Source organism: Osmia bicornis, unplaced genomic scaffold (assembly GCF_907164935.1).
Source record: "Osmia bicornis bicornis unplaced genomic scaffold, iOsmBic2.1, whole genome shotgun sequence".
In the NCBI taxonomy this organism is placed as follows: Eukaryota; Metazoa; Arthropoda; class Insecta; order Hymenoptera; family Megachilidae; genus Osmia; species Osmia bicornis.
Genome location: NW_025791096.1, coordinates 384,340 through 399,540, shown reverse-complemented (window position 1 = coordinate 399,540; position 15,201 = coordinate 384,340). Strand labels below are relative to the sequence as shown.

Here is a 15,201-nt window from a genome sequence, read left to right as displayed (position 1 = left end):
ATATCGAATTTCATCAAACATAAATGCTGCGCAATTCATTTCTAGTCCAACTGAAGTTCCTGCAACATTCTCATCGTTGAGAATGAGTTTTCCTTCGACGTAAAGGTAACTCTCACTAGGAAACGTGTACAAATCTTGTTGTTGAATGGGAATTCGTATTTCATCATTGTTTCCGAACGTTGTGTTGGCGTATGGGCTGTAACTATGTAATTCGATCTTTGTAATTCTATCGTCAGAAATCGGTAAACTGGCAATGTTCAATGGGTCCATCATTTTCGTTTCTTAATCACAAAACCCAACGATTGCAGAAATTGCGTGTTTTTGTCGCTCAAATCTTGCGATGTGTTCAGTGTGGAGATATTGTCCTTACTAAATGATTGTAAAGAGTCATCACCGTTTAATACATGATTATTATTCCTGCAACCGTGGTAATTGCTGCTGCTGCAAGTACAATTTGTGCGTTTGTGATTGAAGTTCTGGTTCCATCCATTTTCTAACGATCCTTTTAGCAACTCGTTCAACGGGGTGCTCAATAATGCATTCGGCGGATTGTTGATCGGTTGAGTTTTAGCATCTGTGTACAACAGCATTATTTCTAGTAATGTTTAGCATAAGTGCCGCTTGTTCTCTTGAAAGGCGATTAAATGAACGGATATATAACGTATATTAAACGGTCGCGTCGTCGGAGCGTTTGACGATGTGCTCTTGCGATGTGTCCGATTTGGATATATTCCCTTTACTGAATGATTGTATAATTGTTATCGTTTTTACATCATTATCCTTACTGCAGCTGCCGTAAAATGTTCAACATGCCGTTCGAGCTGTTCAGCGAGCCGTTCGAGCCGTTCGAGCCGTTCAACGGAAAGCCGTTCGAGCCGTTCAACGAGCCGTTCGAGCCGTTCAGCGGGCCGTTCGAGCCGTTCAGCGGGCCGTTCGAGCCGTTCGCGGACCGTCCGAGCCGTTCAACGGCAAGCCGTTTGAGCCGTTCAACGAGCCGTTCGCGGGTCGTTCGAGCCGTTCGAGCCGTTCGTGCCGTTCAACAGGCCATTGATTATTATGTTTATATTCATGTTATTTTTTACACCGCCTAATATGAAGCCTCACTGTCAATTCTTCTCCACGGAAATTTATCAGATTATCGTTTTGATCGGTAATGCGTATACTAAGGTGATCAATGGCTCTCACGATAACTGGAAGATAAATGACGTTCGTAGGACTTTCCGAAATTTTATATCCTGGTGGCACGCGCGGTGAAAACTCATGAATGGTATGAACACATTGACCGATGCTATACGCGCCAGTCGTAATATTACATTCGATCCTCAGCACATTTACTTTCATAATATTTACGGGTATATCCGACTCGTGCCATTGCCCCGGCGGTAATATGCGATATGTAGAAAACCCGAGAAGCGATCCTATAATATTTGGTTTGGTAAAATCGATTGTATAATCACTATATATTTCACTTTTCAAAGTGCTGTTATTTGTACGAAATAAAATGATTTTTGTCTTGTCCATTATTTTCTCTTGCAAGTATTTATTTAGCGCTTCGAGTTCATACGAACCATCCGGTATCGTGATCTCACCATCGGCATCAAAGTAAAATTTATTGTTTGTAAAGTCAACGTTTGGTATTGTGTTGAAAGCTTGAAAATCAACGAGTCCGAGTTCGTAATTATCATCCTTCAAGTCTATAGTGGAATTTTTTCCGCTTAACGTAAACGTCAACGACATCTTTGCAACTGTGAAGACTATGTGCATTGAAACTATTTTATACATTTCCAGCAAAAAAATGCAAGCAGAGTTGTCCACATACACTCGTATTGAATTTTTGATACTGCGTGTGATTGTATAAAATCGTTACATGCTTTCCGAAGTAGTTTATTAACTCTGTCGGTGGTCTCAGATTTCCAAAAGAATCGAAATATTTAACACAATTACCCCGCTTTACGTAAGCTACCCAGTGTGTACCAGGACCTTCCGATTTATCTAAATTCACGATACCGCATTCGTTTAAGAACGATTTAGAGGGTAAATTTGTACGCATGAAAACACCTCGAAAATATGGAAAGTTCAACTTTCGCGCAAAGTTATATAACTGTACATTTGTCATTGCGCCCTTTGGAAGCGTTACAATTTGCCGAAGCGCTTCTTTTTTTTTTCTTTAATTCCTTTTCCCCGTTTATATGGTGCAAGGTAAAGTCCATGTCCTTCCATAACACGATTGTGCCGTTTCACTTCCTCTAATGTTTTCCGTGCTGCAGATGCATCGTTGACTGCCTTGGCGATACCTGATGCACCGCCAGCCACCGTGCCCAAAGCTGAAAGGCCTGCAAAAATAGGTACAAGTGCTGGAAGAAATCCCCCACGTTTTGCAACTGGAAGTTTGCGCGACTTCGTCTTCTTCTTCTTGTTACTTTTCCGCGGTGCCATTACTTTCTTCTTTGGCTAACAATATTCCAGCAACGCGCGCAGACAAAAGTATTTTCCAATCTGGTGCGAATTCTTTTTGTGCTAATTCGAAGATCAAATTTACATATGCACATCGTACGGCTATCGTATAGGAAGTGAAATTTTTCCTGGGATGTTTGGGTTTATATAGGTAGAGAGAGAAGTTGCAAATGATGCAATACATTATGATTTATTAAAGTATAATTTCTAACATAATTTGTAACATAATCTTTTTTTCTCTGTTAAGATGCTGCTGATGCAGCTGTTATTATTGCCTGAATACCTAAAGCTACTAATTCACAATCGATAATTGAATTTGGATCATAAATATCAGTTTCTTTGATATGCTGCACGACCTCTGCATGCACTTTTACATCTCCGTATCCCCGAACTAATGCAACAAACTCTTTAAATTTTTGTTCCACCGAATACAGTTTATCATATAATGCATTATGCATTTCAATTATACAATCATTTAAAATTACCATTTTCTCAAATGTTTTTTTCATCATGCACATACATATATCATTGCTAATCAATTTAATTACTTTTACGCCATATAGCACTCCAAATTCAACACTTATATCATTAAAATTAATATTGTCGCGTGTATCTTTTGAATCGTCAAAGAAGCTGCATACGTTGTCCGCTTCGGCTACAATCAGCGACCACGTGACTATGCTCAGCTCCAGGCGGTTGTTTCGGCTGTCTGATAATATGAGTTGCGGGTAGAAATTGTCGCCAAGTATATTTATGCCGATTTCCAAATGCTTTGTACAAGAATCCGTCAATGGATATTTTCGACCCAAAATTCGACACGATAATTGTGGTGCGATTCTAGAACAAATAAATACCGTTTAAATATGTTATTGGAACAAATAAATACCAGCAGCGTTAAATGAAATGTGTTTCGAACACTTACTTCACGTCGTCCTGATGTTTTGTCATTTTTTTGCGTGCCTCTTCTTCTTGAGTAGAACTTGCGGGGCGCTTCCTTTGGCAAAAAAACTCTTTGAAACTTTGAGAATACATATTTCACTTTTCACAATACAATCTCGCGAACGATGCGCTTGCGGTGATGGTCAATTTGGTTTTGCGTATGCTTGAAACTTTAGCAAACCCCCTACCTTCTATAGTCACGAATTGCAGTGTCAGATTTGCTGCGTCAACAAAAAACTCATTTCCAAGACGTAGAAAAAATCATTTTCAAGACGTAGAGAAAGTGACCTTCCGATAAGAACAAACAGTTCAAGGTCATGGAGGGTGGGGGTAGGGTGTTATATTTCTGCTGACGATGTCAAATTTCAGTTCAAGGTTATGGGGTGGGGGGTTGTCATGGGGTTTGGGGTGTCAAATTTCAGTTCAAGGTCATAGGGTGGGGAGAGGGGTGGATATTGTCGGGGTGGGGGGTATCATATTTCTGCTGACGGTGGTGTCAAATTTCAGTTCAAGGTCATAGGGTGGGGAGAGGGGTGGATATTGTCGGGGTGGGGGGTATCATATTTCTGCTGACGGTGGTGTCAAATTTCAGTTCAAGGTCATAGGGTGGGGGGTATCATATTTCTGCTGACGGTGGTGTCAAATTTCAGTTCAAGGTCATAGGGTGGGGAGCGGGGTGGATATTGTCGGGGTGGGGGGGTATCATATTTCTGCTGACGGTGTGGTGTCAAATTACAAAAAATGCTGACGCCAGTGATTTAGAATCCGCATAGAACAACTACTCACTTCATATAAGCTCTCAGTTCACTTCTTATTATCTGTAATTCTTCTTTCAGTCACTTTGATAGTTTTAATAGATGATTATGAGGAATTCCCTGTCGCACATGTATTTATTTGTTATACTATATAGCGTACCTTTCTGTTGTGGTGATCTTGTTTCTTCATTTTGTGGTAATGCGTGTACCCACTTCGCATGAGCGTCTGCTGTCTATGGTTATACTTTATACTTTATACGTTACCGTTTACTTTTGACAATATTGGCATTCTGTGTTTTACTTCTTCTGGCATTGCTATCTGCTATTGTCTGGCATCTTTACTTTACCTTTTACATCCTTGGTTTATTTTCATTTCAGTTTTATAGTTTGTTTGAATTTCATTTGAACAGTGTGTTCAAATTGTGTGCTAGGGTTAAATCTTAAATACTCTTTACTATTATTCCCTGCTGCTTGGTTGCTTGGCTGGATGTTGACGTCTGAGGTTTTGAGGTTTTGTTGGTTAATTTGCGACGACAGCCGCGGATCGGCGTCGCGCATCGCGGACCCCCACCGCGGCGGCCTCCCCACTCCCGCGAGCGAGGCTATAAGTACGATCGATCGACGCGTGGATCGATGAGTTGCCTCGGGGCCTCGGCCCCGAGCAGACCTCCCAGGAGGTCGGACCGGAGCACCGGCAGACTCGGCGTTGCGGTTTGTCCCGACGACGAGTTCACCGGCAGTCGGCTCGTGACGTACGTCACGAGCTGGCAGCTCCCAATCGGTCCAGCAGCCGTAGGCGCCTAGCTTCGTCAGTCCCGAGGTTTGACCCAGGATGACCAAGCTAGTGCGCGCCCGTAACATCCGCCGGTTTGTCCGCGGGGTTCCAGGCGCTAGCTTACACGGCACCGCATCCGGCCTATGGCAACCGATTCCGTCCCGTCCCGAGGCTTGACCCAGGGCGAGCCAGGATTGGTCGTCGCCTCGTTCACTGTTAGGTTTGACCACGGTGTACGAGGAGACAAGCCGCGTCAGGCAAGCGGGCAGCAACTCCACCGCAGCGCGAAACACCGCAGCGCGAATTTCAAATAAAGACCGGCGGCCCGAATGGGCCATCCCCGCTCCTAGCCTCCAGCGACTCCGCGTTTCACGCGTACACCGAACACCGCGTTTCTCTCTCTCTCGTTCGCGTTCGCGCGCCGCGCCGCGCTCTCACTCCGCGCCGTAACAAGTAAGACCGCGTAGCGACAGCTACGACCCGCGCTAGGTTAAGACCGCGTAGCGACGGCTACGACCGGCGTTAGTTAGTAAGACCGCGTTACTCATGTGACGGGCCGGGTCCCGAGCGTAGTTCGTAAGACCCTGTATGCATAGATTTAAGTGCGACACGGCTCCATCGCCAGCTCACGGTTAGGTTATTTTCTGTTGTAGCGCGAACGGCAGGAGATACCGCCAACACCGCCGACGGAGACACCCGGGGCCGCGGCCGGCGGCCCACCATCCACCGAATAATTATCAGCCCTAATTATCTTAGTTTCTGAATAAATATTTATATTTTTTCTACTAACACCGACTCGTTATTCACCCGAACCTGTTCCCAAGCGAACCCTGGCACGGGGAATCCGACCGCGGTGCGCAACGCCGTGCGCACCGACCAGACCGCCCCGTTACATGGCGCCCGAACAGTTTCGATAGAAGCGACGGTGGAGCCACCGGCGTCGACAATTTAGTTTATAAGGAACGAGCGAACGGACCCGGGATTAGAAGCTTACGAGCAACCAGAGCGATAACATCAAGAGTAATCCAGAGAGAACCAGCTACGAGACCAAACCGAGCGAGAGAACCAGCTACGAGACCAGACCGAGCTGCAGAACCAAGTTCGAGCCGAACACCGAACCAGAGGCATCATCCTGCGATAACCAGGCCTGTTAAACCGCTAGCCAGACGACCGAGCTAGCTACAAGCTGCCAACCCAGCCAGAACCAGAGGCAACGAAATAGCTAGCACCGTCGGAATAACACCGAAGATGCCGAACGAAAGAAGGACTGGTATCGCGTGGGTCTACCGCCTGAAGAAGGACCAGTTGAGCTACGAACTGAGTCGTCGAAACCAACCGACCACGGGAACTTGGGTCCAGCTGCGGCTACGCTTAGTGGAGTACGTTCGAGAACATCCGAACGAGTTTACCGATCGTCCGCAGGACGAACCAGGCTACAAGGAGGACACCGACCGGACGAGGGATTTCGAGGAATTCCACACCGAAATCGCTCGTGATTGGCACCAGTACACCTTAGGTGCCCGACCAACGACGGCAACGTCTACGCCGAATCGCGGCGAGACGTCAAACGCCGGTACACCGGAAAGACCACCATCCCCGGCAGGACCATCTACGCAGCCGCAACCAACCAGCCGACCACAAGAAGAACGAGTAAAAATACTCGAAACGATGCGTAAGTGGAACTGCCACTTCGACGGGAAGGACCCGTACGCATTCCTGGAACGTCTGGACGAATTACAGACGGCATACGGCCTCTCGGACCACCAAATGCTAACAGGGTTCACTGAGCTACTACGAGGTGAAGCCCAGAGGTGGTACCGTAACGTGGCAAACAGGGTTTGCACATGGCCAAATCTACAGGAGCAACTGCGTAAATTTTTCGTACCGGCAGGCGAAAAAAGACGATTGGATCAACAGATCGCCAATCGGAAGCAAGGTCCAGACGAACCACTACGGACCTTCGTCACCGAAATCACGACACTCATGCGTCGTCGAGGCGAGCACACCGAAGAAGAGCTGCTGGATGCAATCTACTTTAACATGGATGTAGATTTGCAATTGTACGTCAGCCGAGCCGACATCGTCGCCGGTATTATCGCCCAGCGCCAGAAGAACGCATCCAAGTACGAGAACAGGCGCATCACAGTCAGGACAGAGCCGACTGCAGGACCCTCGAACACCACCAAAGAGGGAAAAATCGCCGCAAACTACCACCGGGATACGCACTGCTGGCGATGCGGCAAAGCCGGGCATGACCGCTTCAAGTGCCCAAATCCGGCGATAAAATTCTGCTCCCACTGTGGAAAAGTAGGCGAGATGACCAGGACCTGCCTATGCCCGAGGCAGGGAAACTCAAAAGGGGCCGGAAAGACCCGGCCCGAATAAGCCAGCTAGCCAGCCTCGACCGACCTGACCAGACGAATAACCAGCCAGGAATCGACCAGCCAGGAACCGACCAGCCAGGAAACAACCAGCCAGGAACCGACCAACCGAGAAATCGTCCGGAGGAAAGCCAGAACACCGGCCGTTACCAGATGAAAACAGACCAGCGACCAATGGTGGTCGACGACGACAGAATAATGATAGGCGTGCAAATAGGCCCCCACAGGGTGGACGCCCTCCTTGACACAGGATCCGCGGCCTCGTATATCAGCAGCGAGACCGCAGAAAAATGCGACCAGACCGGATGGAAGCGAGAGGAACACCAACTATCCTCCGCACTAGCCAACGGCGATGAGATGACCATCCACACCAGCTACAGTGGGCTGGGACTCTACAATGGCATACGTAGAAGACACCGCTTTTACGTCATGCCAACATTAGCCTACCCGATGCTGGTTGGCATGGATCTACTACGCAGGCTAGACCTGCAGATATGGCTAGGCAACACACGCGTGGACAAGGAAAACGACCAGACGCAACCAGCGAACCTGCCCGCATCCTGCACGATAAACGCGCCAGTCGGGTTGGCCGAACTAACACCAACCGACCAGGAACGGCTAAACCGACTCATCGAGCGCGAGAAAGAAGCTTTCGAAGAAGTCCGAGGACCAACACCGCTGATCGAGCACGAAATTCGACTCGAAGAAACGACGCCGATCAAACAACGATATCGACCAAGGAATCCAGCCATGCAGAAGCTGATCGATGAAGAAGTTGACAAAATGCTAGCAGACGGAGTCATCCAGCCGTCAAGCAGCCCGTGGAGCTCGCCAATCGTCATGGTAAAGAAGAAGGACGGAAAATACCGTTTCTGCGTGGACTTCCGCAGAATAAACCAGGTTACCCGCAAAGATGCGTATCCACTGCCGCACGTCAACGCGACACTGGACAAATTGCGGGGAGCGAGATACCTTTCCACCATAGACCTGAAAAACGGCTATTGGCAGGTGCCGCTATCACCAGAAAGCCGGCAGTTAACCGCTTTCACAGTACCAGGGCGAGGACTCATGGAATTCACCGTCATGCCATTTGGGTTACACTCAGCACCGTCAACCTTCCAGAGGCTCCTGGACCGAGTGATCCCGCCAGAAATGGCACCGCATGCCTTCGCGTATCTAGACGACATCGTCATCGTGTCGTCCACGTTTGAGGAACACCTACGAATCCTGACCGAGGTCTTCCAACGTCTTCGGGCGGCAAAACTCCGTCCAAATTGGGATAAGTGCCACATGGCACGAAATAGCCTCAAGTATCTCGGGCACATAGTAGACGACGAAGGCCTGCTGACTGACCCAGAGAAAGTAGCCGCCGTAGCAGACCTGCCAGCTCCAACCAACATCAAAGATCTCAGAAGGTTCTTAGGCCTCCTGTCGTGGTACAGACGCTTCGTACCAGACGTCTCCAAAGAAGCCGCCCCGCTCACAGCTCTCCTACGAAAGGCCGTGAGATGGACATGGGGCGAACCACAACAGCAAGCATTCGACGAACTGAAGAAACGCCTCGTCGATTCACCAGTCCTGGCAATGCCGGACTGGAAGAAAACCTTCGTACTGCAGACCGACGCGAGCACAGAAGGTCTGGGAGCCGTGCTCACTCAGGAAGACGATGACCAGGGCGAGCGCGTAATCGCCTACGCCAGCCGATCGCTAAACAACGCCGAGAAAAACTACTCGGCCACGGAACTGGAATGCCTAGCCGTCAAATGGGGCATCTGGAAAATGCGACACTACCTGGAAGGCTATCATTTCGTCGTGCTGACCGACCACCAGTCCCTAAAGTGGCTTGAGAAGATCGACAACCCATCAGGACGACTAGCCAGATGGGCCATGGAACTCAGCCAATGGGATTTCGAGATCCGCTACCGCCGTGGCCCAGACAACACGGTGGCGGACGCACTTTCGCGGCAACCGGTATGCGGCATCCAAGCACCGCAACCAGGAAACTGGTACAGAAACAAGTACCGGGAAGTCAAGAACAACCCGCAAGAGAACCCGGAGTACCGGATTGAAGGCGGAAAATTATTCCGCAACATCCTGCACACACTGGACTTCAATGAAACGGAAGAGGGACAACAGTGGAAAATCTGCGTGCCGAGCGACCAGAAACAACGCGTCCTGGAAGAAACACATGATAGCGCAACCGCCGGACATCCAGGAGTGGCCAAAACCCTCGTCCGCCTGGCCAAAACATATTATTGGCCGGGAATGCTGCGAGAAGCCACAAAACACGTACGGGACTGCGAAAAATGCCAACAATTCAAGGCAAGCCAGCAGGCCCCGGCGGGAAACATGTACGCAACCTGCGTACAACAACCATGGGAAATGGTTTCAGCAGACCTGGTCGGGCCGCTCCCGAGGTCCAAGACCGGGAATACGACATTGCTCGTCATGCAAGACCGATTCTCAAAATGGATCGAACTTCGGCCGCTCCGACGCGCAACAGGTCCAGCGGTGGCAAAAGCAATCAAAGAACAGATTACGCTACGCCACGGAACACCGCGCGTGTTAACCACCGACAATGGTAGGCAGTTCATCGGAAAAGACGTCGAGAAGACCCTCGCCGAGAGTGGAATTAAACACCGGCGAACTCCACCGTATGCGCCGCAATGCAACCCGGTAGAACGCGCAAACCGAGTAATAAAAACGATGATTAGCCAAGGCCTGGGCAAATCACAACGAGCGTGGGATGAACAGCTACCAGAAATCGCGTTCGCCTACAACACAGCGAGGCACGACGCGACAGGGTACTCCCCAGCGTACCTGAATACGGGGAGAGACCTCGTACCACCAGGAAGCCTGCAGCAACAGAACCGCCAGGGAGTAAAAACGCCGTGGATGACCCGGTTAAAACATCTACGGGACGCGCAAGAACTCGCACGAGTCCGGTTGGCGCAGGAATTCCAGCGGCAGCAGCGCCACTACAATATGCGCAGGCGCAATTGGCAACCAAGGGTCGGCGAGCGCGTATGGAAACGCGCCCATACGCTCTCAAACAAAGCGCAGGGCATAAACGCGAAGCTCGCCGAACGCTACACCGGACCCTTTAGGGTCCACAAAAAAATCTCACCGGTCATTTTGACCTCAGGGACAATCGGGGCAGACGCACAGATCATATCCACGTGCGAGACATGAAACCGGTGACCGGCACCAGGACCGCGCAGCCGCGCAACGACGGCAAGCTACCGCGCAACCGAGACGCGCAGAGAGCCGACGTCACCAACCCCCACCGCGACGGACCAGCCTCGCCGGCTATAAAAGGCCGACAGCAACAGCCACGAGTTCAGATCAACGATGGCTCACGGCCCAGTCAACGTACAGGAAATACAGGCTGCACTCCGTCGCCTGGCAATCCGAGAACGAGCGGAGGACGAGCCAGAGGCCATGACGAACAGAGACTGGAAAGAATTCGTCCGCATGACCCGGCCGAAACGAACAACGGACAAGCAGGCGGACCAGGCCCCGGCCAGGAAGCCGACACGACCCAGCCGGGTCCAAACACCGGCAAGACGGCCACCGATCGGCGAGCTAACCGCCGCCCGGAGGATCCCCCTACCGCTGGCCCCAGGAGACCGTCCGCCAAGAAGGAAGCCGGACCTGGCCACGACGGCCGTCCAAACATCGCCGGCGAAGATTACGGCGGAAGCGGTCGCTCGAGCGGCCGCGTCAGCGCACGGCCGACCAGCGCAAGCGCCGAGCCCTCCACCAGACCCGCCGGCAGCACAGCCGACGGAAAGCCAGGGCAGACCGGCACCAGCGGACACCGGGTGCAGGCCAGCGACACCACAGCCAACCCAGGGAGTCTTGGGACAGGTCTGCGGGGCAGGACCAGTCGGGAACGGCGACTACCTGCGCTGCCACCTGCCGGATGGAACGACCGTCCACCTCTACCGGGGCATCCGCCGACACCGCTTCCTCAGGGCAGGAAAACAGTGGACGGTCATGCTCGACCGCCGAGGAAATGTGACCCGGTGCACATACACGGAGGTAATTTGCGTAACCATCATTATTTTTTGCGTGACCATGCTGAGACGCCTGGTCTTCCCGGAGGAGGAGGGGGGTGCGACGACAGCCGCGGATCGGCGTCGCGCATCGCGGACCCCCACCGCGGCGGCCTCCCCACTCCCGCGAGCGAGGCTATAAGTACGATCGATCGACGCGTGGATCGATGAGTTGCCTCGGGGCCTCGGCCCCGAGCAGACCTCCCAGGAGGTCGGACCGGAGCACCGGCAGACTCGGCGTTGCGGTTTGTCCCGACGACGAGTTCACCGGCAGTCGGCTCGTGACGTACGTCACGAGCTGGCAGCTCCCAATCGGTCCAGCAGCCGTAGGCGCCTAGCTTCGTCAGTCCCGAGGTTTGACCCAGGATGACCAAGCTAGTGCGCGCCCGTAACATCCGCCGGTTTGTCCGCGGGGTTCCAGGCGCTAGCTTACACGGCACCGCATCCGGCCTATGGCAACCGATTCCGTCCCGTCCCGAGGCTTGACCCAGGGCGAGCCAGGATTGGTCGTCGCCTCGTTCACTGTTAGGTTTGACCACGGTGTACGAGGAGACAAGCCGCGTCAGGCAAGCGGGCAGCAACTCCACCGCAGCGCGAAACACCGCAGCGCGAATTTCAAATAAAGACCGGCGGCCCGAATGGGCCATCCCCGCTCCTAGCCTCCAGCGACTCCGCGTTTCACGCGTACACCGAACACCGCGTTTCTCTCTCTCTCGTTCGCGTTCGCGCGCCGCGCCGCGCTCTCACTCCGCGCCGTAACAAGTAAGACCGCGTAGCGACAGCTACGACCCGCGCTAGGTTAAGACCGCGTAGCGACGGCTACGACCGGCGTTAGTTAGTAAGACCGCGTTACTCATGTGACGGGCCGGGTCCCGAGCGTAGTTCGTAAGACCCTGTATGCATAGATTTAAGTGCGACACGGCTCCATCGCCAGCTCACGGTTAGGTTATTTTCTGTTGTAGCGCGAACGGCAGGAGATACCGCCAACACCGCCGACGGAGACACCCGGGGCCGCGGCCGGCGGCCCACCATCCACCGAATAATTATCAGCCCTAATTATCTTAGTTTCTGAATAAATATTTATATTTTTTCTACTAACACCGACTCGTTATTCACCCGAACCTGTTCCCAAGCGAACCCTGGCACGGGGAATCCGACCGCGGTGCGCAACGCCGTGCGCACCGACCAGACCGCCCCGTTACATGGCGCCCGAACAGTTTCGATAGAAGCGACGGTGGAGCCACCGGCGTCGACAATTTAGTTTATAAGGAACGAGCGAACGGACCCGGGATTAGAAGCTTACGAGCAACCAGAGCGATAACATCAAGAGTAATCCAGAGAGAACCAGCTACGAGACCAAACCGAGCGATGAGAACCAGCTACGAGACCAGACCGAGCTGCAGAACCAAGTTCGAGCCGAACACCGAACCAGAGGCATCATCCTGCGATAACCAGGCCTGTTAAACCGCTAGCCAGACGACCGAGCTAGCTACAAGCTGCCAACCCAGCCAGAACCAGAGGCAACGAAATAGCTAGCACCGTCGGAATAACACCGAAGATGCCGAACGAAAGAAGGACTGGTATCGCGTGGGTCTACCGCCTGAAGAAGGACCAGTTGAGCTACGAACTGAGTCGTCGAAACCAACCGACCACGGGAACTTGGGTCCAGCTGCGGCTACGCTTAGTGGAGTACGTTCGAGAACATCCGAACGAGTTTACCGATCGTCCGCAGGACGAACCAGGCTACAAGGAGGACACCGACCGGACGAGGGATTTCGAGGAATTCCACACCGAAATCGCTCGTGATTGGCACCAGTACACCTTAGGTGCCCGACCAACGACGGCAACGTCTACGCCGAATCGCGGCGAGACGTCAAACGCCGGTACACCGGAAAGACCACCATCCCCGGCAGGACCATCTACGCAGCCGCAACCAACCAGCCGACCACAAGAAGAACGAGTAAAAATACTCGAAACGATGCGTAAGTGGAACTGCCACTTCGACGGGAAGGACCCGTACGCATTCCTGGAACGTCTGGACGAATTACAGACGGCATACGGCCTCTCGGACCACCAAATGCTAACAGGGTTCACTGAGCTACTACGAGGTGAAGCCCAGAGGTGGTACCGTAACGTGGCAAACAGGGTTTGCACATGGCCAAATCTACAGGAGCAACTGCGTAAATTTTTCGTACCGGCAGGCGAAAAAAGACGATTGGATCAACAGATCGCCAATCGGAAGCAAGGTCCAGACGAACCACTACGGACCTTCGTCACCGAAATCACGACACTTATGCGTCGTCGAGGCGAGCACACCGAAGAAGAGCTGCTGGATGCAATCTACTTTAACATGGATGTAGATTTGCAATTGTACGTCAGCCGAGCCGACATCGTCGCCGGTATTATCGCCCAGCGCCAGAAGAACGCATCCAAGTACGAGAACAGGCGCATCACAGTCAGGACAGAGCCGACTGCAGGACCCTCGAACACCACCAAAGAGGGAAAAATCGCCGCAAACTACCACCGGGATACGCACTGCTGGCGATGCGGCAAAGCCGGGCATGACCGCTTCAAGTGCCCAAATCCGGCGATAAAATTCTGCTCCCACTGTGGAAAAGTAGGCGAGATGACCAGGACCTGCCTATGCCCAAGGCAGGGAAACTCAAAAGGGGCCGGAAAGACCCGGCCCGAATAAGCCAGCTAGCCAGCCTCGACCGACCTGACCAGACGAATAACCAGCCAGGAATCGACCAGCCAGGAAACAACCAGCCAGGAACCGACCAACCGAGAAATCGTCCGGAGGAAAGCCAGAACACCGGCCGTTACCAGATGAAAACAGACCAGCGACCAATGGTGGTCGACGACGACAGAATAATGATAGGCGTCCAAATAGGCCCCCACAGGGTGGACGCCCTCCTTGACACAGGATCCGCGGCCTCGTATATCAGCAGCGAGACCGCAGAAAAATGCGACCAGACCGGATGGAAGCGAGAGGAACACCATCTATCCTCCGCACTAGCCAACGGCGATGAGATGACCATCCACACCAGCTACAGTGGGCTGGGACTCTACAATGGCATACGTAGAAGACACCGCTTTTACGTCATGCCGACATTAGCCTACCCAATGCTGGTTGGCATGGATCTACTACGCAGGCTAGACCTGCAGATATGGCTAGGCAACACACGCGTGGACAAGGAAAACGACCAGACGCAACCAGCGAACCTGCCCGCATCCTGCACGATAAACGCGCCAGTCGGGTTGGCCGAACTAACACCAACCGACCAGGAACGGCTAAACCGACTCATCGAGCGCGAGAAAGAAGCTTTCGAAGAAGTCCGAGGACCAACACCGCTGATCGAGCACGAAATTCGACTCGAAGAAACGACGCCGATCAAACAACGATATCGACCAAGGAATCCAGCCATGCAGAAGCTGATCGATGAAGAAGTTGACAAAATGCTAGCAGACGGAGTCATCCAGCCGTCAAGCAGCCCGTGGAGCTCGCCAATCGTCATGGTAAAGAAGAAGGACGGAAAATACCGTTTCTGCGTGGACTTCCGCAGAATAAACCAGGTTACCCGCAAAGATGCGTATCCACTGCCGCACGTCAACGCAACACTGGACAAATTGCGGGGAGCGAGATACCTTTCCACCATAGACCTGAAAAAACGGCTATTGGCAGGTGCCGCTATCACCAGAAAGCCGGCAGTTAACCGCTTTCACAGTACCAGGGCGAGGACTCATGGAATTCACCGTCATGCCATTTGGGTTACACTCGGCACCGTCAACCTTCCAGAGGCTCCTGGACCGAGTGATCCCGCCAGAAATGGCACCGC

General features: G+C 52.2%; 1 protein-coding gene across 1 annotated transcript; it reads left to right on the top strand.

Moving 5' to 3' along the window:
- The first annotated feature begins 10,492 nt into the window (after positions 1-10,492).
- On the top strand, positions 10,493-12,813 carry LOC123988707 (basic salivary proline-rich protein 2-like). Its single transcript, XM_046289458.1, has 2 exons — positions 10,493-11,332; positions 12,658-12,813. The coding sequence occupies exons 1-2, from the start codon at positions 10,493-10,495 to the stop codon at positions 12,811-12,813; spliced, it is 996 nt and encodes a 331-aa protein (XP_046145414.1).
- The last annotated feature ends 2,388 nt before the right edge of the window (positions 12,814-15,201 follow it).

Excerpts from the sequence above, each read along its gene's own strand:
- LOC123988707 (XM_046289458.1), top strand. The coding sequence starts at position 10,493 with ATGAAACCGGTGACCGGCACCAGGACCGCGCAGCCGCGCAACGACGGC. Across the intron at positions 11,333-12,657 it reads CGCCGAGGAAATGTGACCCG|AAGCTTACGAGCAACCAGAG; the intron begins GTGCACATACAC and ends ACCCGGGATTAG.